The 24,257-nt window shown below is 41.5% G+C and overlaps 1 protein-coding gene across 1 annotated transcript; it reads right to left on the reverse strand.

Moving 5' to 3' along the window:
- Positions 1-2,309: 2,309 nt before the first annotated feature.
- Positions 2,310-24,252, reverse strand: LOC149298027 (hypoxia up-regulated protein 1-like). Its single transcript, XM_089487889.1, has 28 exons — positions 24,192-24,252; positions 23,077-23,133; positions 21,550-21,663; positions 15,344-15,448; positions 14,702-14,707; positions 14,127-14,220; positions 13,574-13,652; positions 13,077-13,231; positions 12,582-12,658; positions 11,631-11,812; positions 11,229-11,344; positions 10,456-10,642; positions 9,713-9,847; positions 9,485-9,567; positions 9,238-9,370; positions 8,930-9,117; positions 8,612-8,750; positions 7,418-7,478; positions 6,623-6,705; positions 6,325-6,474; positions 5,864-6,039; positions 5,622-5,709; positions 4,907-5,029; positions 4,430-4,563; positions 4,142-4,226; positions 3,818-4,052; positions 3,522-3,602; positions 2,310-2,368 (listed from the first exon to the last, which is right to left on the reverse strand). The coding sequence occupies exons 1-28, from the start codon at positions 24,250-24,252 to the stop codon at positions 2,310-2,312; spliced, it is 3,186 nt and encodes a 1,061-aa protein (XP_089344015.1).
- Between the last annotated feature and the right edge of the window lie 5 nt (positions 24,253-24,257).

A 24,257-nucleotide genomic window follows, 5' to 3' on the forward strand; every position in this document is an offset into this window, starting at 1 on the left:
ACATTTACAGTGAGTCGTAGAGCAAAGGCATTGGCAGGCACCTTTCTTTATAAAGCCTGTTCGTTCCCAAACAGACTTTCTTACTAACAAAATCACATCTTTATATATTATCATTGCAGCTCTCCATTTATAACGCACCCCATGTCCAAGATTGATTATCCAGGCACAGTGAAGACACTGGCATAAACATTCTTGCTACTTTGGTGGACCATAGATGAATTCACATTACACCATTAACACAAGACAAAATGTTAAGCAGCAGTATGCAAAGGCTTCAACATATATTCCATAATTAAAAGAAATACACAAAGATACTAATTTTAACAGTGGTCAGGTCAGTTGTGTGTATATATATATATATAATATATATATATATATATATATATTCAGCAATCTATATCTTAAGTAGGGGCTGGGGGTTGAGACTGATAAGACAAAGTATAATAGAAGCCATGCCTTGCACTGAGATAGAGGGGCTTGGATTTCAGCCAAAAACTAAATTGGCCAACAAAGTATGAGAAAGCAGGCATAAGATTATAAAATTACACTTTTAACCCATTCAGGATGCTTCCAACATTACTGGACTTGTATCGATTTCTGGTTGCATGTAACGTAGACGTTTTAATTATAAGACATTCAGAAAGTTTCTCTATAACAATCATTAGGATGTTCCTCGTTATGAAAGGCACGGACTTCAGAAACAAATGATCAGTTAGTATAAGGCGGGGGACAGAAAACACAGGTTTTTATTTTTTTTTATTTATATTTTCTAGACACACAAACTGCCTGCGATCATCATTGGTGATATTCCTTTCCTTCTTGCACATACCAAGTGCCTTTTTTTTGCATAAACTCGGCCCACAGAAAGTTCCGTAAATTTGACTGGACAGGATTTAATCATTTACATACATACACAGGATCAATGCAACTAAACGTCTTCTGCTAGGACCGCTGCAAGGGAAGATTTCTTTAACAAAACGCTATTAAAAGCCCATTTAACTATCGTAATACCAACTAAGCCTCCAGTGTTATTGATGAGCCAATAACTTAAGTGCATTGAACTTTTCCTTATGAAAAAAATTGTTTTTAAAGTCGACATTTTTAAGTGTGAATCAAAACACATTAGAATGCATTTTTAATCAAACCAGATTTAGACTGTTACTTCAACCTTTATACCCACACCAACATGCGTAGCAGTTTGATCAGCTTTTAATGTGTCTGTAGAATTAAAAAAAATGATGGCTGCCCTCTCTAAGGCAACTGCTATCTGCCTACCTGTTAAGAAACAACGTACACAACTCTTACTTTCTTTGGGATATCATCCGAAAAGGAAGAAAACATGGACATTGGCTGGATAAGTAAAATGGTAAGGGTCCCTCTTGCAAGTGGGAATTAGGTCAAAAAAGCCTATACCGCTACATAATTTTATTGCAAAACATTCTGGAAAGCTGGCAAGTCACTAAATTGCAAATTAAACCTTGTGCCCATCCATCACGGTTAATGCTGTGACCTCTTGTCATACCAAACGTGTGCCAGACCTAAACATTGCCTCAACTTTTTCTGGAAGGAGGTTAGAAGCCATCTATCCTGTCATCTTATAACCAATTTTTCGGTCACAATAATAAAGGATGCACTGGCCAAATAATCGAATACATTGTGCTAGCTAAACACACATTTTAAAACACATACTAAGATGTGTAAAGCATTCAATTTAAAATGTACATCTCTCATCATTGCATTGGGTCTGCAAACGCAGTCACTAGTAACAACGTAAAGTGAAGAAAGAATCAGGCTCAGTGTATATTAAGTTCAGTGTATATTTGCTAGCACAATGTATTCACAATTTAATTGATCTATACAAGACCGTTCACAGACAACAGATCAGCTTTGCAAAACGTCTTAGAAGACACCATGGTGTGTTGTGAACAAACAATTATTGAACTTGTAGGAATGAACAGTACGATGACTAGAAAACACAAAAGGACCAGCTATTTCCAGTTAATGGAAACCCAATGACGCCGCTGCTGAAAACCAAGTGTCTTGGAGAAAGTATCAGTACGGTGGCTGTTTCCAGTTAGATGACCAACATCATGTAGATTTAAGTTACCTAAAACTTTGCACGGAAAATTCTAACGGTGTTCTCTGAGAGGACAGCAATTTATATCGCATTTACAGTTTTTGTTTTGGGGGGGTTGATGGTGGGAGTACAGGTGAAGTAGGCCAGGGCTATGTTGGCATAAAAATAAACATGGTCCATTACAAAAAAAGTAATGTTAATAAATATTAGGGCCAACAGGGTTCAAGGATGGTTATAACTCAGTTTTGGGGTTTTCTTCTGGCAGCTCTGGTGTCTTCTGCGATGTTGAATCTAAAAAAAGAAAAACAATGAAATGTTTTTTTCTCCTGATAGATCATCCGATTGCTGCGCACAAAATGAACCTACTTTGTGCAGGCCTATACGTTTGTTTCTAGAGTAACACACATTAAAGGCATACTCCGGCGTTCATGCATATGATACCCGAGTCGTTTGAAAATAGTTTGTCCTCCCTTGCAGATTGTGCAAATAATCTTTTCGTATGCATCTGACACTTTCCGCACTGTCCTCCAGCTATTAGGCTTGCAGGGCACAGTCTGCTCCAGCGCTGGCTTGGAAAGGGTTCTTGCAGGAAAAATATACAGAAAGTGATGCCACCAAGTTCAATTGGAGGGCTTTCCGGTCATTGATCCACAGAAGCACCGCAGCACCACAGTTTCTCCTTAACTAAGATTTTTTGTAGGTTTAATGAACGTATATTAAAAGTATATACTTAAATAAACTATAGCAAAAAAAGCGATTCCTCTCTGACGACGTCAGGCGACAAACAGGGCGAGCTGCATCTGAGACCAGCTAAGGCTTTAAGTGACCTGTGTCAAGGTATGTTAGTAAATGTGAGTGGGTATGTTTAGCATGTGAACATGTGTATCTGAGGTATGTTAATGAAAGTGTCTGTATGTTAGTATGTAAACGTGCATTTGGGTATGGTAGTGTCTAAGTTAGTGTGTGTGTATTTTAGTATGTGCACGTGTCTTTTGGTATGTTAGCATGTGTGTCTGGCTAGTTTAGTGTGTGTTAGTTATGTCCGTATAGGTATCTGGGTGTGTTTATTAGTACCGAGTGTTGGTGCCCCTCCTGAAGTTAGGCTCTGGATCCACATCGGGATAAAAATGGGCAGACTACCCCTGAGGCATATATACCCAATGCTGGCTAGAAGTGCTAAAAAGATTTTAAGATCTCTAACGGAATATTAGAAGCTAAAATGCAACATAAACAAAGTAATCAAAGGGTCTACTGGGTGGATATATCATGAGCTAAGCCTTAAGATGTAAGAAAAAGTCGCAGAAGAGCTGTGTCAGGGAGCAGGTGTGTAAACACGGGACGTTAGTGAAGGGGGGTTTCCCACATTCTGCACTCATACATGTTACATACTCACATCCAGACACTAGACCCCATCGTTAAAACTCCTGGGCGTGCCCTGGATTACCTGCTTCTGAACCTAGCTCTGGAGTCTCGCTCTTTTCTTCTACAGCAGGCTCAGTTATTGGCTCTGGATCAATAGGCTTTTCTGGAGGAAGACAATTACATAGAAATTATACAATAGTTAAAAATATAAAGTAGTTCTAAACTTTAGTAGAAAGCATGTGCAATTTTGCAAACAAGTATAAAGAAAAATATATTGATATTATATACAATATTACAATAAACATTCAAGTGACTCAATTATTAAAAAAAGGTACACAAAAGACTGAAACACTAAATTCAGTCTCTCAATTGACCCACCTTCTTTACTCGTAGGAGGAATTACTTTTTCTTCATTCTCTGTTGTGTTCTTGTCGGACTTTGTTGCATTGCTTTTCTTCTTCGGTTTAGGTTTGGAGAACTTGGCCTTATTGAGTAGGTATTGCACTTCTCTGTCCAGGGCTCCTAACTTTTGCTCAATGTCCTTGGACAGTAACACAGGCTTCTCTGTAGCGACCAGCTTGGCTTGCTCAGCAAGAGTTTCGTTCTTCCAAGTCTGTACATCAATTAAGGAAATGTAACGTAGTTTAATGTGTATTGCATTAAAAATTCACCCATGATACCAAGCAAATGCTATCTACTTACCCATGTATCAGAGATCAACTTTTCTAATGTGTTAAGCTCCACATCTGTGAAAATCTGATCATCATCAGGGATCATCCTGGCACTCCTATGAAATGGGTAGATAAATAAGGCAGGTGATTACTATGAGAACAAAGAAACTTGTATTTCTAATTTTGGAGTAAAAATGCAATTTTTTTTTGCTTGCAGACCTATTAGGTTTGTTCCAAATGTTCCTTATTTGCATATCTATTCTCTGCAAATAGCAATAAAGACCCAATAAACCATCAGCCACCCACACATTCCTCTTACTTTAGGAAGATGCTGGAGTGATTAAGCAAACTATCCAGGGCCGCTAATCTATCCGGCCACTTCCTTCTTTCTTCCACCTTGAAAAACAGAGACTTGCACAGTTTCTTGAGGTCAGCCAGTTTGTCTTTCAGTTCCTGGAAGTACATACATCATACACAATTACTATTTTTTGTGTTTGATGCAATGAAAAATGTAATGTAAGCAAAAAACGCACATCTTTTATAGGAAGAAGGATACTGCAAAGGAAATTATTAAGGAAACCCTATAAAATTACCACACCCAGGTCACAAATTGGGTATATAATTCACACTTCAGCAACACAAGTAACTTGTACTGGATTCAAGTCATTGACACAAGAAATGGATAACTAATATAAATATAAATCTATAAGCACCATTAACAAAGACTCATTTAGGAATTGTAGTTTTACGTGGACACGTTACGTGTGAGTCGGTTGTTTTCTATAGGAACGCGTACCTTGGTGGTGGCGCCATATCCCTCATCCTCTAGCCAGTTGGATACCTGGCTGAGCTTGCTGGAGATCTCTTCCCTCTGCTCCTCAGTGGAAACTTTGAGAAATTCCTTCTGACGGAGTTTATCCTGTGAAAACAGAGGAAATTAACCTGCGTACCTTAATCCACCTGACATCAAATCATGTAAATGGGGTCCCAGAACAGTCAGTTAACTGCACAGGACTTGATATTTGCTTGCATAGGAAATCAGGCTCTGCGTAAGAGCTCTGGCAGCAGAAGGTAGCATTGCTGAGAACAATTACAGCAGTCATACCCTTTTAAACCGGAAAGAATGTAAAACGCCCAATTAAATGAATGATTAGGCATTCCCTTCTTGTAGTAGAACCACTGAAGGACCAATGTGTGGGAGAGACCATCATAAATAGTGAATGTTAAGGGCCCTGCTGTCTGATCAGCAGGCAGAACACTAAAAACCAAAATATAAAAAAATTAAAAAAGGACCACCACATTTCATATATTTGTTAAATATTAGGATGTGGTTTTAACAAGAGTGTGAATCAAAAGTGAAAAACAAGAACATCTGAATTAAAACGTATAGGAAAAGTTCTAAAAATGCCTAAATCTGATAAATCACCACCTTTTTGATGGTGCTTCAGGTAAACTCACATACACTGAATGTACTATAAAGTGAAACCTACGATACACCATGAATTCTGTACCTGTGTCTCAAAGATAAACGCTTCAAGACTGTTGGCAGCCTTCTCTCTCTCGTGTTTCTGTAGATCTCTATCTGTCAGATCTTGAAGCCTAGACATAAATAAAAAGAGTTACGAGACGTCAGGGTTCAGAGAGACCTGTAACAAGCTCTCTCAAAGTCAAACCAAAGTGTCAGCTGTCCCAATTTTGTCAACATAACCGGGGTTATACATTCACAATCCCTATTCACTCTCCCACCATCCACCTTTTGGAGGCCTTTTTCATTTCTTCCTCCAGAAAATCTGGCACATCATTAACAGTCTGCGACGCTTCTATTTCATCAACCACCTTCTGTTTTTTAGGAATCACAGGTTTCTTAGATTCTCCTTCGGGGGCTTTTACAGTCTCACTTTCCTTTTTTGCCTCTTCCTCTGCAGCTTTCTGAGGAGAATAGTAACAAAAAATATCAGTTATATGTGCAACACGGTCTAAAGCCTGTTTCTATGGTTAGATGCACAAATATTGGTTTTTGTTTATGACAATAAATTAATTAATAACTTTATTACTGCAATGCTGTGGATTGAAGCGGTCTCAAATGTATGCCCCATACAGCGTATGTGAAATATATCATACACACATTTGCACGCAGCAGCACCCTAAAGAACAAAAAATAAACACATTTTGCGCTTATTAGACACATGGTTATGTGCAAACCATAGAGATTACCTGGTCCCCGCCTGCTGTCTCTCCCTCTTTCTGTTCTTCTTGTTTTTCACCCTCTGTTGGGGTTTCCTTTTTGCCATCTTGCTCACTTGGTGGTTCTGTGGATTCCTGATCCTCTTCCTTTGTGGTTTCGTTAGGTGGGTCTTCATCTTCCTGCCAAAGACATACACAGGCAGGCAATATTAACACAGAATGAAATGCACGGACACTTTCATATTAATACAGCTTTATACACCACTGTTTCCCTACCTAACACTAAAGGAGCCAGGCTGTGGCACCCCTTGCTCTGATAATATCTCACCTGAACACTCTCAGTGGTATTCTCCTTATTTTCTTGTGTGGTGCCGCCACCTCCAAAAAGGCTAGATATAGTATTCCCGAGCTCTGCCAGGAGGAAAACAAATTGTCGGCATAACTGTATTATCGTGTTTATTACATCCACTTCATATATAGGTAGGAACTAAGAGTCTGGAAGAGGATAAAACTGCAGTCTACTGAAACAATTATATTTCCTTTTAGTCATGCACAGATCCCCCCCCCCCCCCCGGATGAGTAAAGTAATGAATATATTTCTAAAGGAGTTTAGTAGCACTGCTCATTGGACGTTTCTTGATTTGAATAAGGCTGGACAATGCGGCCTACAACATCCACACAGGCAAACTAGAGAGTTTTACCCACAATAGTCTATAAAACGCATGGGTTGAGCCTGCTTGGGATTATTGTTGCAACAGTTCAAATAACCTGAGAGCTTTTAATTGGCTAATTTTCCTACAATAAAGGGTCAAAGCTTTCAGGAGTAGGATGTTAAAGCAGTTGACGCTGCCATCACAGATTAGAAGTGGACATTTTCCATTTACTACACGGTCACCCTTCCACAGACCAATTTTTGCAGTCATGCGAGTATGGCAACTTTCAGCATTTCACACTTTATAGTCAAAGTTGCTAACTTATTAGGCCAATATAGAAAAAGTCAAAAATAACAGTTTACCGCTGATATATTTATTCTTCAAAATGTTCATTATTAATACAATAAGCTTGGTTCTTTAGGAGGTGAGCGGAAGAAGCTGAACATGCCTTGGGTGACAGCATCACTTACTTGTCAATGTGGATTCCTGCTCTGGATTTTCCTCCACCATCGTCTCAAAGACAGCCTCAACCTTCATAAAAAAAAAAAAATAATAAAATTAGTTTTGTGGAGAATTTGCCCTTTCGTGACACAGGGTTATACTCACAACACAAGATTTTTTGTCATTTTTAGCATGTCTTTATTGACCCATTGTTCCCTTTTCCATTTCTAGTATACCCACACAAAACAATATATGGTTTTATTTGAAACACAGATAGGGTTCTCCTTTATAAAACTTTAGTTTAATCTGATTTATGATTTCTTCAACAAGTTAGTTTTTCCCCCCAGTGGGATGTGATTTATGTTCAACAAAATTCCCCTGAGCAGAATACTACCCCATATGGATAGTTCTGGGATTTTTCCCCATTTAAAAAAGGGAGAAAAATTATTTCTTACATACTACACTTTTTACTATTTTTAAACTTTGGACTGGGGGCAAGATTTTTTTTCTCAATGTATATTTGAAGTAGGAGGTACATGAGTTGTTCGGGCACCTATTTTTCCATTTCTATTATTTTTACCATTTTTATTATAATTATTTACTGTAGATCTCTTTGAGGTCTTTAAAGACTTCAGGAATCTCCCTTGGAATCACATCACTGGAGCCTATTTTTCATTTTGATTCCCACTGCTGACAATCACAGTGATCAGCAAGCAGGGCCCCACTGCCCAGCATTGCTGATCGCTGCACCTGTGATGAGCATGCAAGGAGAGCTCATAAGTTTTCATGAGGGTCTGGATAGACCCCCTGGGAACCTTTTTACATTTAATAATGTTTCAGTTGGTGTCAGGGCAGCTGGGCTGGCCCTGTATAATGTAATGGTAATGTAGTTAAATCAACAGGCCTTCTTTAAAATCTCCCTGTACAATAAATAATACATTATACAGGGCCACTTCAGCCTTTCTTGTTGGAGAAATAAGCTAAAGTTGGCTCTTCATAACGGATGGTGAAGAGAAGCCATATGCCCATCCTGAACACAAGACCAACAAAGAGTTTGAAGTTTTTACAGCAGAAAAAATAATAATATTAGACTGGCACTGTGATTCTTATCTGCTGTCAATCTATATTTCTATGCTAGTTACACAACTTGTGTTCAAATCTTCAGTGACAGGGACACATCAAGGCAAACAATGAATAGAAGCTTCCACTACATCTTAACTTACCCTGTCAAGGCTTAGCAGGCCACTTTCATCCATGTTGAAGTGGGCTTTGATGCCTTTAGATTCATAGTCAGATCTTTTCTCAAAGCTTTCTCCAACCCCATTCAACTTTACTGTAGTCAGGTTCAGTGATCCAAAAATCCTGACAAAAATCAAATGATTACACATTACACACACACATATACATATACACACATATACATATACACACACACACACCCACCCACATTCTGTATACCCCTTTGTTCAGCAGAGTGCAGTATGAAGGTTATGTCCTATTACACGGTTAACGAAGGCTGCAAATCATTGCAGGATACTCACTGCAGATCCTCAGGCCCCAGAAAGGTGAGGTCTCCATAGTTGATATTGAATTCAAAGTCATCATTGTAGCGATTGAAGGTGATGACTTTGCGCTGGGGGTAGGGGGCCATTCTCTGAAACAGAATTCTCTTGTTGTGCTTCAGACTTTTCTTTTCATTCTCTTCTTCTACTTCTCTGGTAAACTCCACCTGGAAGACATAAGCAAAGTGTCACAACCCAGTAGAATATGTACCCCTGGTAGCAACATTCTGCTGTGCTTTAAAAAAAATAACTAGTTTTTATATACATACACACACAGAAGACCTCACCTGAATGGGGAATGCGGCAGCATCTCTCACCACAAAAGGTTTTACTTTGAATGCTTTGCTGAGAGCAGCCGCCTGATACACGGCTCCCATGGCCGCTGCCTCATCTGCATTGATATTCTTTCCCAGTTCCTCCCTGTGAACCAGACAGATAAATTTATTAGTAATGAACGGAATATAAAAAAAAAAAAAAAAAAAAAAGGGATGGTGGCACATCTCAGCCAAGCACTATACATTAGGCTAGACATACTTTCCAACAGCCTTAAGCAACAGCTCCTGAACTTTGGGGACACGAGTGGCTCCTCCCACCAGGATAACCTGATCAATTTCATCCTGTCAGAAAAGAAGAATTGTAATTACCAGGAAACTAAAAGAAAAAAAGACTCATCAGATCTGTGGAAACACCTAGGTCTTGAAAGCTTGGTAAAGCGTATAGATCGCTATTCCAATGCATTCAGAGACGCTCGGCTGTCCTTACCATGTTCATTTCGGCACTGCTTAGAGCCTGCTGCACCGGGACAGACACTCTTGTAAATATATCGGTGCATAGTTCTTCAAGCTCTTGGCGTGTCACCTTTGCTTTGAAATCAATGTCATCCATGAGGCCTTCAATCTAAACACAGTAACACACTTCAGAGCAATTCAAGACAATGTAGCAGAGAACAAGACATCATGGAATTAAATTAGTACATTATATTATAAGTGTATGTATGTATGTATGTATGTATGTATGTGTGAAGAGGGAACATAATAGACCAAGGGAGTAAGGAGCAGGTAATGCCTTGCAATAAAAAGCTGAGGAAATTATTATTAAATGTAAATAAAGTCAATAGAATTTGCCAGATTGAGGGCACATTCTGAGTGCTTCTTCCGAGGTAAAAGGTAAAGACGTTTCTTTACTAAATATGTGGTTGGCAGGAAAGTTATGGGTTTAAATCCCTAAATTGACAAGGACTGTAAAAATAGACATCCCTGGCAAACTTCTAGGCAAGGCACACCAATCTAGCCCTGCACAATGCATTGTTGGATTAGTGAGGAGACTCAAGAAATCTTATTGATTTACATATGCTTTATACATGGCCATTCAAGCTATACGTGGTACAGAAGGTCACTGGGGTTTGTCCTTGATAAAGTTCAATCAGGGATATGAAACTTCCTCTTTGGTGAATAGTCAGGACCCCAAAAGCCGGTTAGAGTAAAATATATTTATTTATCAAATACCTGAGCCATGTGGTCATTGTTTGCACTTAGAATTGTCTTAACACGGTTTGCCTCCTTAAGAAGTTTAGCCATAGCTCGTGGGTTTTCTCGCACATCCTTCTTGGACTTCTTTTGCTCATTAAAGAGCTTGGCCAAATGATCCCGAAGGCGTAAATCCAGCTCCAGTCCTCCAAGTGTGCGATCAAACCTGGGTGGGCAAAAAAAAAAAGGCAATTATTCTACCTGCTGAATGGGTGAGTTAACTATTAAATGGAAATTACAGTCATCATTTGGGATTTAATATATAGGATAGCCATGTATTACCTTTAAATAAAACTTGTTTGTTCAAGCAAATGCATATAGGAGTCTATGAACGAGGTCTCTTTCCCTACCCCAGCTATTTACATTAGCAATGTCAAACTGCTCCAGACTTATTCTGTGAGGGTCTCAGGTGGTCCCCTTGTCCGTGGAGGATAAACTTCCACTTCAATGGGAGCCCTTGCCGGTAATTGGCTGCCTCCAACCCACAGACGGCAGAACGCAGCAGCATTTTCACCAGGTATTTTATTTATTTACTTTACAGGTAAAAATGCACGTTACCTACTAGCTCATTAATTTACATTTGTGAGGAGCAGCAGAAGGCAATGTCTTTCACTGCCAGAAAGACTGGACAAAGATCTAATTCTACAATGGCCGTCATAACAGCTAGTCTCTGCATAGCCAACTGTATTTTTAATTTCATTACTTGAATACAGAAGTAATTGCTTTTTCTCTTGTTAGAAATCAATTCTTACCCGACTCCACGTATTTGAAGCTGGGGTTGAGTGCCAGAGTCTTTAGTCTTCACAGTTTGGTAAGTGACAATAGTGCATTTTGTACTCCTAGATCCCATGTCATAAAACATGATACTCTGAAAAGAGGTAACATTTCTGTAAGACGAACACAACCACCCCACCAGGAAAAAAAAAAACCAAAACAAAAACAGTACTGTCTCTGAAAGAATAGTGATAATACATCCGACCAGCATAGAAGAAAAAGGTGTGCAGTGTCAAGCAGAATTGAGAAAGAGAAAATTCGTATCTCATAGCCTTTTTACAAGTACAGACTGGTAACCAAATAAACAAAGGCAGACAATGCAGATGTAGAATAAAATATATAAAAAAAGGGAAACGAGATGGTATAGTAGGAAATCAGACCTGTGCGGTGGCGTTGATGTCTTTCCTACGGAACACACCGTAATTCAGAGCCACAGCCGTGTTGTCATTAATAAGTTGTAAAACCTTGAGGCCTGCGAGCTGAGCAGCATGTAAAACCGCTCTACGCTCTGCCTGGTTAAAGAAGACGGGCACAGTAATTACGATATCCTTCACAGGCTGTTCTGTAGGTGAAAAGAGAGAGGGAGGGAGGGAAACACAATGGGTTAAATTCACATTTTATCATGTGATACCCTATTTTGTTGTTCTGGAAATTAAGAATCGAAAATGCAAGCCACATAACTTACAGATCAAGGGAAGACATGTTTTTACCCATACCAGAAACAGGGCTTATGAATGCTGGCCCTTCAACTATGCCTCTGTTATTAGTATCATCTTGGTCTATGAAGATTGGCCAATTAAATGGTGGGACTCAATAATGTATATTAGGAATCTTATTATTAAATGTATGTGCTGGCTTCTGAAGAATAAACTAAACATCCCCCTTACTAATGCTTAGAAAACAATAGCAGTGAGATATGAATAAATGTATGAGGTGTTTGTGATAGCTTCTAGTGCTCATATAGTAAGTGGTTGCAAATCACTCTGAAATTTGGCACTTATTGTGTTGAAAAATAAAGGTGAGAAGAGGAACATAAATGTCATCTATTTTGGATTTCACAGCAGATGTACAGAATTTTCATAATGGCTGACATAAAGGGTGACATTTTGGGCTAAAAGCAGCTAACAAAAGGCACCCATATGAATTTACAATTGCCGATAAACAATCACAAACTGGTCTGAGGAAAGAAAAAAAAAAAAGCTTAATGCCACAGAAGGCTTTTAAGTAGGATGCTGATTCAATATTATACTCATTGCTGTATAGTATAGCTGTTAGAACTGTCCCAAAACTTAGTAGTGAAGGAATATATTCTCTGTTGGTCTTCAACTCACCTGCAAATTCTTCAGCCAGAGACCTGGAATAATTCAGCAACATCCCCAAGACCTCCTCAGGCGAATACATTAACTCACTGTCAAAAACATACAGTAACACCAATCAATACCACTCCAGTGAGACAGAGTACTAAGCCACACAATATGACCTACCAAAAGTGGTTAATTAAAATAATTAGCAAAATGTATCTTATCTGCCAGTATACATTTTCCCCAGGGTTAAGTAAGCAGCATTTGCTCCCATTTAATAGTGGTTTAGCAGAGTATAGCAGTTTTGGGTGAACCGATTGGAGGAGGTTTAGTTTTTGTCTCAATTATATATATTAATCAATATCCTAAATCCCCCAGAAAAATCAGGAAGCAACGCAAGCAGTTTTACAACCAATTAGTGGGACATTACTGCTTGTAAAAGAACAGTCCTTAAGCAATAAGTGATCCTCTGTACCTGATTCAGTGTCACTAGGACGTATAGTGCATGAACTTAGGCTCACTTACTCGGATAGTTTGAAGGCAACTGTGCCACGACGTTCATCCTTCTCAATCTGGTATTCAGGAAACTTGGCCTTAAAAGCCTCAACCTGTGGATTTTCTGCCCTTTTACCAAGCAGGTCTTGAAAGAAACGGAATGTAATCTTGGGGTTTTTGACCGCCTGTAGAATGCCAAAAAAGTACAAAGTAGAACACAGTTCAGAAGAGAATGTGAGAAGAACATTTAGTTCTTTGTAGTTTCAGTTATGTATTCATGCCATATAGCACCCATATGCTGTAAAAAGTTGATTCTTTCATCGCTGTCTATTTTGTATAAAAAAATAAATGCTATATATATATATATTACACAATATAGTGTGGATCAATTTAAAATAACTTCAAGGGAAAATACTAAACCATCTTTCACATAGCCTCCCTACGAACTTACGTAGATGCACCGACAAAGTTACTTTTACGGTGTACGAATTGGACAATATAGTAAAAAAATAAAAAAATTAACTCACCATCCCCAAAGCGTTATCACCGAACAGACGTTCATCCTCTTTCAAAGCTACTGCCACAGGTGTTTTCCTTCGAGACTCCCTTCATTAAAAACAGGTTAAGAGAAAACAGAAAGAATTAGAATCTGCCAAATATGGTTTGAATATAGCTTTTAAATAATAAAAAAAATAGTATTCTTTACAAATGGGGGGGGGGGGGGGTGTTAACATTCAAACCCCCAAATATATTCTTCCAACCATTACTTCTAATGTATACAAAAGCAATCTGGGCTGTTCATGACAAAACCATGAAAAATAAAACGGTTTTGTTTGTAAATTGCTTTGTAAAGATCTCACCGCTTTACATTAATAAAAAAGAAAGCAAAAATACACATGCTTTCAAAACTTTAGTTGAATTGTAAACAAGTATTGCAAATACACACAAAAGATGTACGGTAGCAAAAATTACAAAAATAATTATTTGAAAACCTAAAGCCTTCTAGTTCTCCTTGGTGTAAAAAAGATGTATTAGTACAATAAAGAAAACTTCTATTTCGAAAAATAATAGACCTCTTACTTGTTTAAGACAATTTCCATTGGAACTCCTGGTTTGACAATGGCCACTTTCATCCATTCACTGCCCATATCAACCGACATGACAGCAACAGAGCCTTAAAAACAGAAGAAAATCTTAATTACCAAGGTTAGGCAAGGGGGAAAAAAAAATTAAAACATTTGTAAAAATATAACTATAGATTCCTTCCCAGGTAGAATAATGTATTTATATAGTAAAATAGTATAGTAAGACTTCAGTCCATCAAGTTCAACCTTTCACACATACGTACTTCTAAAGTTTAACCAGCATCGTCCAAGAAGCCATAGGAAAAATTTGATGTCTTGGTGCTTGCTTGATTTGGGTTAATAAACAGGGTTGGTTGTGTGTTGTGGGCTGATATTCCTGCAGCAGGGCCCGACGATCCCAGGTTGCCGTAGCAACTAGAAACCACTTCCTGGTGCCAAGGAGCTAAAAACTTTCCAGGGCTACCGTTTCAAACGCGATACCCTATGCTTTCTTGCAGGCTACGGAGAAGCGAGTGCCATAAGCCCCCAGGGGGGTGGCGTAATGTTACATGACCCTGCTGGCCACCTCACCGTGCGCTGCAAGAAAGCACAGGGGGCTTCATTCACAATGGCAGAAGATAAGCAGCAGGTCTCCATGAAGTGAGAGGGCAAGTTTAGAAAACTAAAGGGTTAATAATAAGACAGGAGGCTGAGATCATTTAAAGGAACCTAAAAATGCTGATCCTCACACCTCATTCACCGGCACACCCACTACCTTAACAACTGTACTTCCTCAACGCATGGCAAAACATGTCATCACTCGCCTGCAGACACACTGGCACATATTATGATTTAACCCTAGCTAGAAGTCTATCATGATATACTTAAATATATTGACTAGGTTCTTCTATAAAGCTTCTCTAAAACAAATGAATACCGTGCAGGACTTATGAGCCAGTGGAGAAATCCTACCCCAATACGAAAAGAAGATAAAACAGTAAACTGAAACAACCAGAAGGAGTTGAATTGGCAGGGCTAACCTGAGTTAAATATACGCTCCATCATACTGCTTTGACTGTAGCGCTATGGAATATGATGGCGCTATATAAAACAATCAATAATGATATATTTAATTTGCAGACTAAGTTCAAATAAACACATTTCCCTAATAGACGAGCACTATAACATTCACTGCCGTTTTCACCAGTGAATAAAACACAGCCAAATTCATACCTGTTTGTGATGGTAGAAAAGTGACGAGAAAAAATAGTCCCAAAGCCCAGACAGGTAAACCCATCTTCAAGGGATCCCTCCGCAGCTCAGTCATGTGCATCTCGGCTGGGGGAAGAAGACGAAAAACTCAGTAAGAGGCCAGACATTTCTGTATTTAATTACTTACCCTAACTGAAAGCATCCTGGTCATTTGCCTTCTTTTGGCATCTCAATCTATTTACCAAACGCACCTATCACATTATACAAAGAAGCCGAATATATCGGGTCACAGAGTGCTGTGGTTCAGTCACCCATATTTTCCATCACGGTGCGATATACATGTTTGTGTTTCCTGAGCTGGCAGGATATGTTATTATATGATATCACAACCCACTTTCTATCTACTAGAAGCCCACAGAGCTCTCCAGTCATCCCGTCACACCTACCACCATGCCCATCACACCTGCCACTGACATGTGCACCTCCACCACTCCTTCTCGGTGGCTCTCCCCACAACACTCTAAACAAACACACACTCACACACTCACTCCCTCCCTCCCTCCCTCCCTGGGCACATAGCCACAGAACTACCTCACATCGCTCTCCAAGAAAACTCCACCATATTAACACCCATCACCCTGTCTCAGTCATTATTCACCAGACTGCCACCTGCCTCTCTCAGGCTTCCGGTGACAGATATCCGCCTCTACGCCCATTGACAACAAAGACATGAGACAACCGTAACCCACTTTCTGACCGGCATTCCCCAGCTCGTCTCTTACTCATTGTCTAGAATTGTCCATTAAGATACACGTTCCAGTCCCTGTGCCAATACCGGTATATCGCCCCGCTGTGTACCGGCCGCAAACAATGCCACATCTAATTTCTCACCTGCCTGTATCCGGTACCTGACCGGGTCTCTGTGATATACCCTTCTCCTTCTGTCTCCGGTATCTCGCGCACAGGCCGGAACGCGGCGAACTATGATTGGTAGAATTGCCGGCAGCTATCGACGTCACCCGAGCGCGGATTTCCATCCAATCAATAAGTATCCGGGATCTCGGCAGCCTACACCTATTGGTCCACGTCCAGGCAGCTCGGACTGCTATTAGATTGGGCCACGATGCTTTCACGTCACGGGGGTTACCAGAAATTGTAATTTTTCTTTCATGTCAGTTACATGTGGGTAGAATGTGCTGTTTCCCCTCCCTGAGGTGTACAGCTGCCATAACTACTTGTTGTAACTTTGTGACCAATTGATAGGTATTTACAAGAATATATAAACGCATGTCTGCAAAACACAAATCCCCTGTAGGACCTATATATTGATACTGCATATAACTTTTACCCAATGGGCTTATATTTGGGGCTCTCTATATCTATATCTTAAACCCCTTAACATCCAGTGACGTACCAGGGCTCATTGGTTCTGTGATGTACCTGGTACGTCATGCAAAGAAAATGCCCCCACGTCGCCACAATTGTGATCGCGACGCTGCTATTTGCCCAAGTGTCTGGGCAGACTGGCACAGCCACCCCGAGCCCCCCGAGCCTTGGATCGCTCATACAGGAGCAAATCTACAGGCTCAACATGCGATCTCTGGTTTACAGGCAGCTTCAGGAAAGGGGGCAGTTTGTTGCTTGGGTCCCCAGTGTTAATCCCTTTTTAGTGGTTCCTACCCGTTTTGTATGGGGCACTGCTGCTGCTGGTCTGCCTGGGCTTCCAACAACAACAGCAAAAAAGAGCCTCCAAGAGCCCTTTGACAGAGGCCTCGCGGAGGAGGAGAGTGAGAGGTGCCATGCGGTTGCTGAAAACTTATTCCTGAGTGACAGCTCTCTCTCTCCTATGGCTGCGGGAAAAAAAAGAAGACGGCGTTTCAATTGGGGGGCACAGCATGATCTAGAGGGGGCCATGGCTCCCTGCCGATGCCAGTTGTTGCTGAGCAGGGTGGACGCTATAAGGAAAGGGGCGGGCCAATCGTCAGTGTGACTGCAGGGAGGGACCTTGAGGCAGAAAAGGGCGGGGCCAATAGTCAGTGTGACTGCAGGGAGGGACTGGGAAGTAGTAACTGCTGCAAGTGACATTGTGTGATCCGAACTTCATTCAGACACCCCCCACCGGCTGTTAGAGAGGAGGATCCGGGTCCCCTGCAGCGCTGCGGTATTATTTGAGGTCAGGTTATAAAACGAGGGGTATTTTTCAGAGCATTTGCTCTGAAAAAACCCTCATCTTATTATCGATAAAATCGATTCATCGATTGACCTAATTTATCGGTTTGTCTTAGTCCATCAGTTCTAGTTTTGTCAGACCCTTTGAATGTAGGGACTGTAAGAAGCGCTGCGGAGATTGTTGGCACCATGTAAATAAACGTTAATAATAATCAGCATGCGTAATAATGAATGTGACAATTTGCATAACTGCTAACTAGATCTGTTATTAATATTCCAGTTACATTTGCAATTTATTTATACCCAGAGATTAATCATTGGGTAACTAGCGCTGTTAGCCCTCGATAGGGTAACAAGGCATTCATTGTCTTATCACTTGTCATCCTGCTTAGTGAGACGTTGTGCAAGTAAATAAATATATACGGCAACGGGTCTCTGGCTTTAAATCAGATTTCAGCAGACGAATCGAGACTAAGATCGGACCTGTGGGTGCTGTTCAGCAAAATTAAAATTATATTATGTATTGTTTTATGTAGCACCATCGTATTCCGCGGTGCTGTACAATGGGTAATCAGGACGTACCGATTAGTATATAACATTACAATTTGACTTACAGAAACAACAGCACTGCTCAAAGGAGCTTACAATTTAAATGTTCAAACATGTCACTGTTGTAGATTTTACAAAGACTAACTTGACTTCATATGCAGATATGTGTTTTGTTGTAGAGATACTTTTCATTTAAAACTTCCACTTACTTATATACCTGCTTAGATTAGATAAGTGGAACAGCCACCCATCAGTGGTGGTAAAGGGTTTTAAACATGCATAGGATAAGCATATGGCTCTAAGACAAGTCCACCATAAAATTCTATGTTTCTGTGATATTAGTCAGGGAGTATGTACTGCTTTGGGAAAAGGATATAACTGTATTGGTCCAACAGAAGATGGAGTCAAAGCACAGAGACATTTAAAGTTTAATAATTGATGAGCCTAGAACTATTACTGCTGGTAATATCACTTTAACATCTCCAGCTGCATGACATAGCTTGCGGCATGATGATAGTAGTGATGTCACAATAGCAGCGCAGTAAACAAGCCGCCGTCACGGTGAGTTAGACAGTCAGTATAGACCCGTGTTGTTAGCAAGATGTCTAGACAAATCGTCTTGCTGTGTATTCTCTTTTGCGTTGTGTGCACCTTAGTCAAGGGGCAAGAATCGCACGATGGCTCCAGCTCTAAAGGTAATCGGGGGTATTATAAACTGTTTGCATTGTACTAGATTACCGTATTTGCTCGATTATAATCCGACCCTGATTATAAAACGATCCCCCAAAATCTGAATATTAATTTAGGAAAAAAAGAAAAAGCCTGAATATAAGACGACCCTAAAGGAAAAAAGTTTTACCAGTAAATGTTAATTCATATAAACTATTTTTTTAAATAAAAGCTATGATTGAGAAAAATATTTTTTTTGTTTTTATTTCCTTGTATTTTCCAACCTGTCCCCCAGTTACGCACATCTGCCCCCAGGCTTGCCACTCCAATATGGCACTGTGGCCCATGATATGCCTTTTAACCCTCTATATGCCACTGTGCCCCATGATATGCCTTTTAACCCTCTATATGCCACTGTGCCCCATGGTATGCCTTTTGACCCCCTATGTGCCACTCTGCCTCCAGAAATGCCTTATACCCCTATATCCCATTCTGGCATTTAGGGGGTTAAAATGCATATTATGGGGCAGAGTGGCATATAGGGAGGTATAAGGCATTCCAGGAGGCAGAGTGGCATTAAGGGAGTTAAAAGGCATTGTATAGAGCACTCTGCCTCCAGAAATGCCTTATACCCCTATATGCCACTCTGGCATTTAGGGGGTTAAAAGGCATATTATGGGGCAGAGTGGCATATAGGGAGGTATAAGACATTTCAGGAGGCAGAGTGCTTTATTAAATGCCCCCTTAACGCCACTCTGCCTCCTGAAATGCCTTATACCTCCCTATATGCCACTCTGCCCCATAATATGCCTTTTAACCCCCTAAGTGCCAGAGTGGCATATAGGGGTATAAGGCATTCCAGAAATGCCCTATGTCCCCATTTAACGCACACACGCACACACACACTTACCGGTGCTTCCAATTTCCTGCTGTATTGCCGGGCAGCGGGTTGACGTCTCCTTCCGCTGCAGCTGGAAGGAGGTGGAGTTGGCAGCGGGGGTTTGTCTGCGTCCGTCGCGCATACCTTCCCCGGCTGTCAGAGATCTCTGACAGTCGGGGAAGGTATGCGCAACGGACGCAGACAACCCCCGCTGCTAGCCACACCTCCTTCCGGCTGCAGCGGACGTTGTCTACGCGGATCGCTTAGACGTCAACTCGCAGCCCCGGCAATACAGCAGGAAGCACCGGTAAGTGTGTGTGGGGTGGGGAGTGTTAAATGTGGGGGGGGGAGACAGGAGGATCCAGGTCCCCTGCAGCGGTGCGGGGGATCTGGATCTTAGTCTCATAATCAGACCTCTATTTGAGGTCTGATTAGAAGACGACCCCGATTAGAAGACGAGGGGTATTTTTCAGAGCATTTGCTCTAAAAAAAACCTCGTCTTATAATCGAGCAAATACGGTATTTTAATGGTTCTTTTCTCCTTCTCTAAATTATGTCATTTTAGACCCAACATGATAGTGGCTTTTAATTTAAGTTTCATTTCTTTATGTTTTTATAGCTTTTCCCTCCTTCTTCAAACCAACTAAACCTGTGAAACCCAGCAAGTCTCATAAACATTAGTCGGTTATTTTAAATGAACCATATATATATATATATATATATATATATATATATATATATATACCTATATCTATATATAATGAAATCCATATCTGATGCCCAGATGGGAAAAGTAATATCGTGACGGATCTAAATATTATTCAGATACGATTTGGAAATGTATGTTATTTTTCTGTAAGCGTTGATTATACAGACATTATCGTCTTGTATAGATGTGGTATTTTTGACGGGTTTCAATATTTTTTTAACTTGAAATCTTTCCTTAGGAGATCTGGAAGTAAAAACCGGAACGTTTTCCGATGGCGTTGTCCTAAACGCGATGTATATAATGTTCGGAGTGGCCGCGGCCCTGCACGTCATTTGTAACGGCATCATGATATTTTATGTCATTCTTAAAAAAAAGAGATCCGCGGAGCCAATATCTGTTTAAACGGACAAAGAAGAGCGCTGCCTGTGTCCTGATGGGAGGTGGTCGGACTGCAGAAATCGAATGCCCAGAAAATCAATCAAATCCTTTTTTTTTTTTCTAAATTGACTTTAATTTGACTTTTTCGCTTGTGAACTCGGATAGCATTCATTCTCAGGACGCACGAGAGGCAGCTGGACGCCTGCAGGTGCATCAGACGCAAGTTTTACTTGCAGACTTTGTATTCTAAATCAATAAAATGTAGATCGTGATATTACAGATTCATTTTTTTTAAATAGTCCTGCTGCGGGAAACAGCAGGGTGAGGATCCAGATAGCCCGCAGCTATAGGCGGTTAAAGAAAAGCAGACCCATATTCAAGGGAGGAGGGATTGCCTTGGGACCATATTGTAAGATACTGTAGAGGGAGATGTGTGTGATTTATATGCAATGTTGATATATTGACCCAATGGGGGACTTTTTTTGCAATGCCACAGCCTAACCAATGGGCTGATATTTGGGGCTATATCTTTAAATTCCCACAGTAAAATCATACCAAATTGTGAGATATTTTGTAGGGGAGGGTGTGGGGCATATGCAGTGTAAATATATTGGCCCAATGTTTTTACCCCATATAGTGTCAGGGTCCACTCTCTGCTCCCTGAACCATGGCTGAATCATACATCAAGCTAATACATCTGCTACCACTAGTGGCCACCCTCCTCCCTCTGGAGTGAGCTGAACCTGATTATCAGGTACAGCTGCGCCTCATGAACTGAGTGAAGCCTGCCTTTATAAGACCTGCCCTGCCCATCAGTCAGGGCCTTGGCATTGATGTTAAAGGACTGCCTTTGCGCTGAGCCGCTACCTGTACCTGAGCTTGCTCCTGTGCCCGTGCCCGTGCCCGAGCCTGAGCCCGTGCCCGAGCCTGAGCCCGTGCCCGAGCCCGTGCCCGAGCCCGAGCCCGAACCCGTGCCTGAGCCTGAGCCTGAACCCGTGCCTGAGCCTGAGCCTGAACCCGTGCCTGAGCCCGTTCCTGTACCCGTGCCTGAGCCGGTACTCGTGCATGATCCAGTACCCGAGCGTAAGTCCGTACCTGTGCATGAACCTGTACACGTGCCTGGCCCGGTAGTACTCCGTTCCCGGCCGCCCTGCCAGTGGGCCTCCGTTCCCGGCCGCCCTGCCAGTGGGCCTCCGTTCCCGGCCGCCCTGCCAGTGGGCCTCCGTTCCCGGCCGCCCTGCCAGTGGGCCTCCGTTCCCGGCCGCCCTGCCAGTGGGCCTCACCTGTACCTGTACCTGTGCCTGAACCTGCCTGTGGGCTTACCTGCCAGTGGGCCCGCACCCGAGCCAGTACCTGTGCCTGAACCTGCCTGTGGGCTTACCTGCCAGTGGGCCCGCACCCGAGCCAGTACCTGTGCCTGAACCTGCCTGTGGGCTTACCTGCCAGTGGGCCCGCACCCGAGCCAGTACCTGTGCCTGAACCCGCCTGTGGGCTTACCTGCCAGTGGGCCCGCACCCGAGCCTGTACCTGTGCCTGAACCTGCCTGTGGGCTTACCTGCCAGTGGGCCCGCACCCGAGCCTGTGCCTGTGCCTGTGCCTGCACCCGAGCCTGTGCCTGCACCTGCACCCGAGCCGGTACCTGCACCTGCACCCGAGCCTGTACCTGCCTCAGCTCCCGTCTCTCTGCCTCAGCTCCCGAGCCTGCACCTTCCTCTGCTCCCGTCTCTGTGCCTCAGCTCCCGTCCTTTCCAGTTCTGCTACTCTGTCTGTACCTATCTCTCTGTCACCATGCATAAAGGAGTACAGACAGAGTCCCCCGTATCCCCTGCACATGGACTCCTACCAGACCTGCTCGCCCGGGTCCTGACATATAGACTATATATGATCCCCTGCTGATTTTGTATGTTTGCCCACTGACAAAGACATGATTATCATGATCAGTGTATAATTTTAATGGTAGGTTTATTTGAACAGTGAGAGACAGAATAACAACAAAAAATCCAGAATAACGCATTTCAATTAAGTTATAAATTGATTTCCATTTTACTCAGTGAAATAAGTATTTGACCTCTCTACAAAACATGACTTGGTGGCCAAACCTTTGTTGGCAATCACAGAGGTGAGATGTTTCTTGTAGTTGGCCAGCAGGTTTGCACACATCTCAGGAGGGGTTTTGTCCCACTCCTCTTTGTAATGCAGCGTGTCATTGCATTTTGAAACTGCTTTGAAACAGAAAAGCTCAGTAACACTAAATAACAAAACACCTACTTTTAGTCAAAGTTAAATAAACGACGTGCCCTTTCCGGTGCTCCATCATAGAAGCTCCGCTGCTGCTGGCACTCCCACCAAGGCTTCTGTGACTGAGCACCGGAAGGTCACGTCACGCCGGCGCTCCGTTACGTCGGTAGGAGGTCCCGCTGATGTTGGTGGGAGTTCCCTTTATGTCGGTGGGCGTTCCTGCCAATGTCAGCGGGAAACACTTCAATTTAAATGGAAAATGGGCGGTAAGTATCAAGACCCTGCGACCGGGAGAAGCAGTGCTTCATCCGGCATCTCTGGGCAAACCTGGAGAGTTCCCAGGTATGCCTGGCGAACTAACGGGCAGCAGAGATTTTCTACGTACCGGCTGCCCCCACTAGACACCAGGGAGTCTGAAGTACTAGGAAAAAGTCTGAGGAAGCATTGGTAAGCTGGGGGAGGAGTGGCATTTGGAGGGATATAGGGCATTCCTGTAGGCAGAGTGGCATATGGGGGGTTAAAAGACATTTTGGGGGGGCAGAGTGGCATAATGGGGGTTAAAGAGCATATCATGTAGGCAGAGTGGCATATAGGCAGGTATAAGACAAATCCGTGAGGCAGAGTAGCAAGCCGTGGAGCAGATGTGCATAACTAGGGGCAGGTTGGCAAATAGAAAGAAATAGAAACAAAAAAAATCATTTTTCTCAATTAAAGTTTTTATTAAATATGAAAAATAGTTTACATGTGAATTAATATTTACCAGTAAAACATTTTTCCTTTAGGGAAGCTTTTTCTTTTTCGCTAAATTAATATTCAAATTGTGGGGGGTCGTCTTATAATTGAGCAAATACGGTAATTCATGGTTTGCCTATTCTATTGAGTTTGTTTTTCGGACAGCGTTGGTTCACACAATCATTTTATTCCATGCTAGACGTAAACATGTTTCACTGTAAAGCGTTTACTCGATGAGCACTACAGAAGCGTTAGAAAATAAAATGATATAATTATTAAATGATTTGCATATTGCGGTAACCAACCCGCGCGATCACCCGTATTTATTAGCTAAACGGCCGGTACCGCGTCTCGAGATCAGTAATATGTATGTATATATATGTATATATATATATATATGTATATATATATATATATGTATATATATATATATGTGTATATATATATATATGTATATATATATATATATATATATATATATATATATATATATATATATATATATGATTCCATCGGTAGTCTAGAGCCAATACACGCACACACACTGTCATGTGACCACTTGCGAACAGCACATTGGCCAGCTCCTGTTTTGACATAACTGCGCATCACGT

This window comes from Sceloporus occidentalis, unplaced genomic scaffold (genome assembly GCF_023333645.1).
Source record: "Sceloporus occidentalis isolate IW3139 unplaced genomic scaffold, rSceOcc1.0.p SCAF_35, whole genome shotgun sequence".
Classification (NCBI taxonomy): domain Eukaryota; kingdom Metazoa; phylum Chordata; class Lepidosauria; order Squamata; family Phrynosomatidae; genus Sceloporus; species Sceloporus occidentalis.

Excerpts from the sequence above, each read along its gene's own strand:
- LOC149298027 (XM_089487889.1), bottom strand. The coding sequence starts at position 24,252 with ATGCGCAGTTATGTCAAAACAGGAGCTGGCCAATGTGCTGTTCGCAAG. Across the intron at positions 15,449-21,549 it reads GGGCACAGGAGCAAGCTCAG|CCGAGATGCACATGACTGAG; the intron begins GTACAGGTAGCG and ends TTCTTCCCCCAG. Across the intron at positions 11,345-11,630 it reads ACATCAACGCCACCGCACAG|AGTATCATGTTTTATGACAT; the intron begins GTCTGATTTCCT and ends ACCTCTTTTCAG.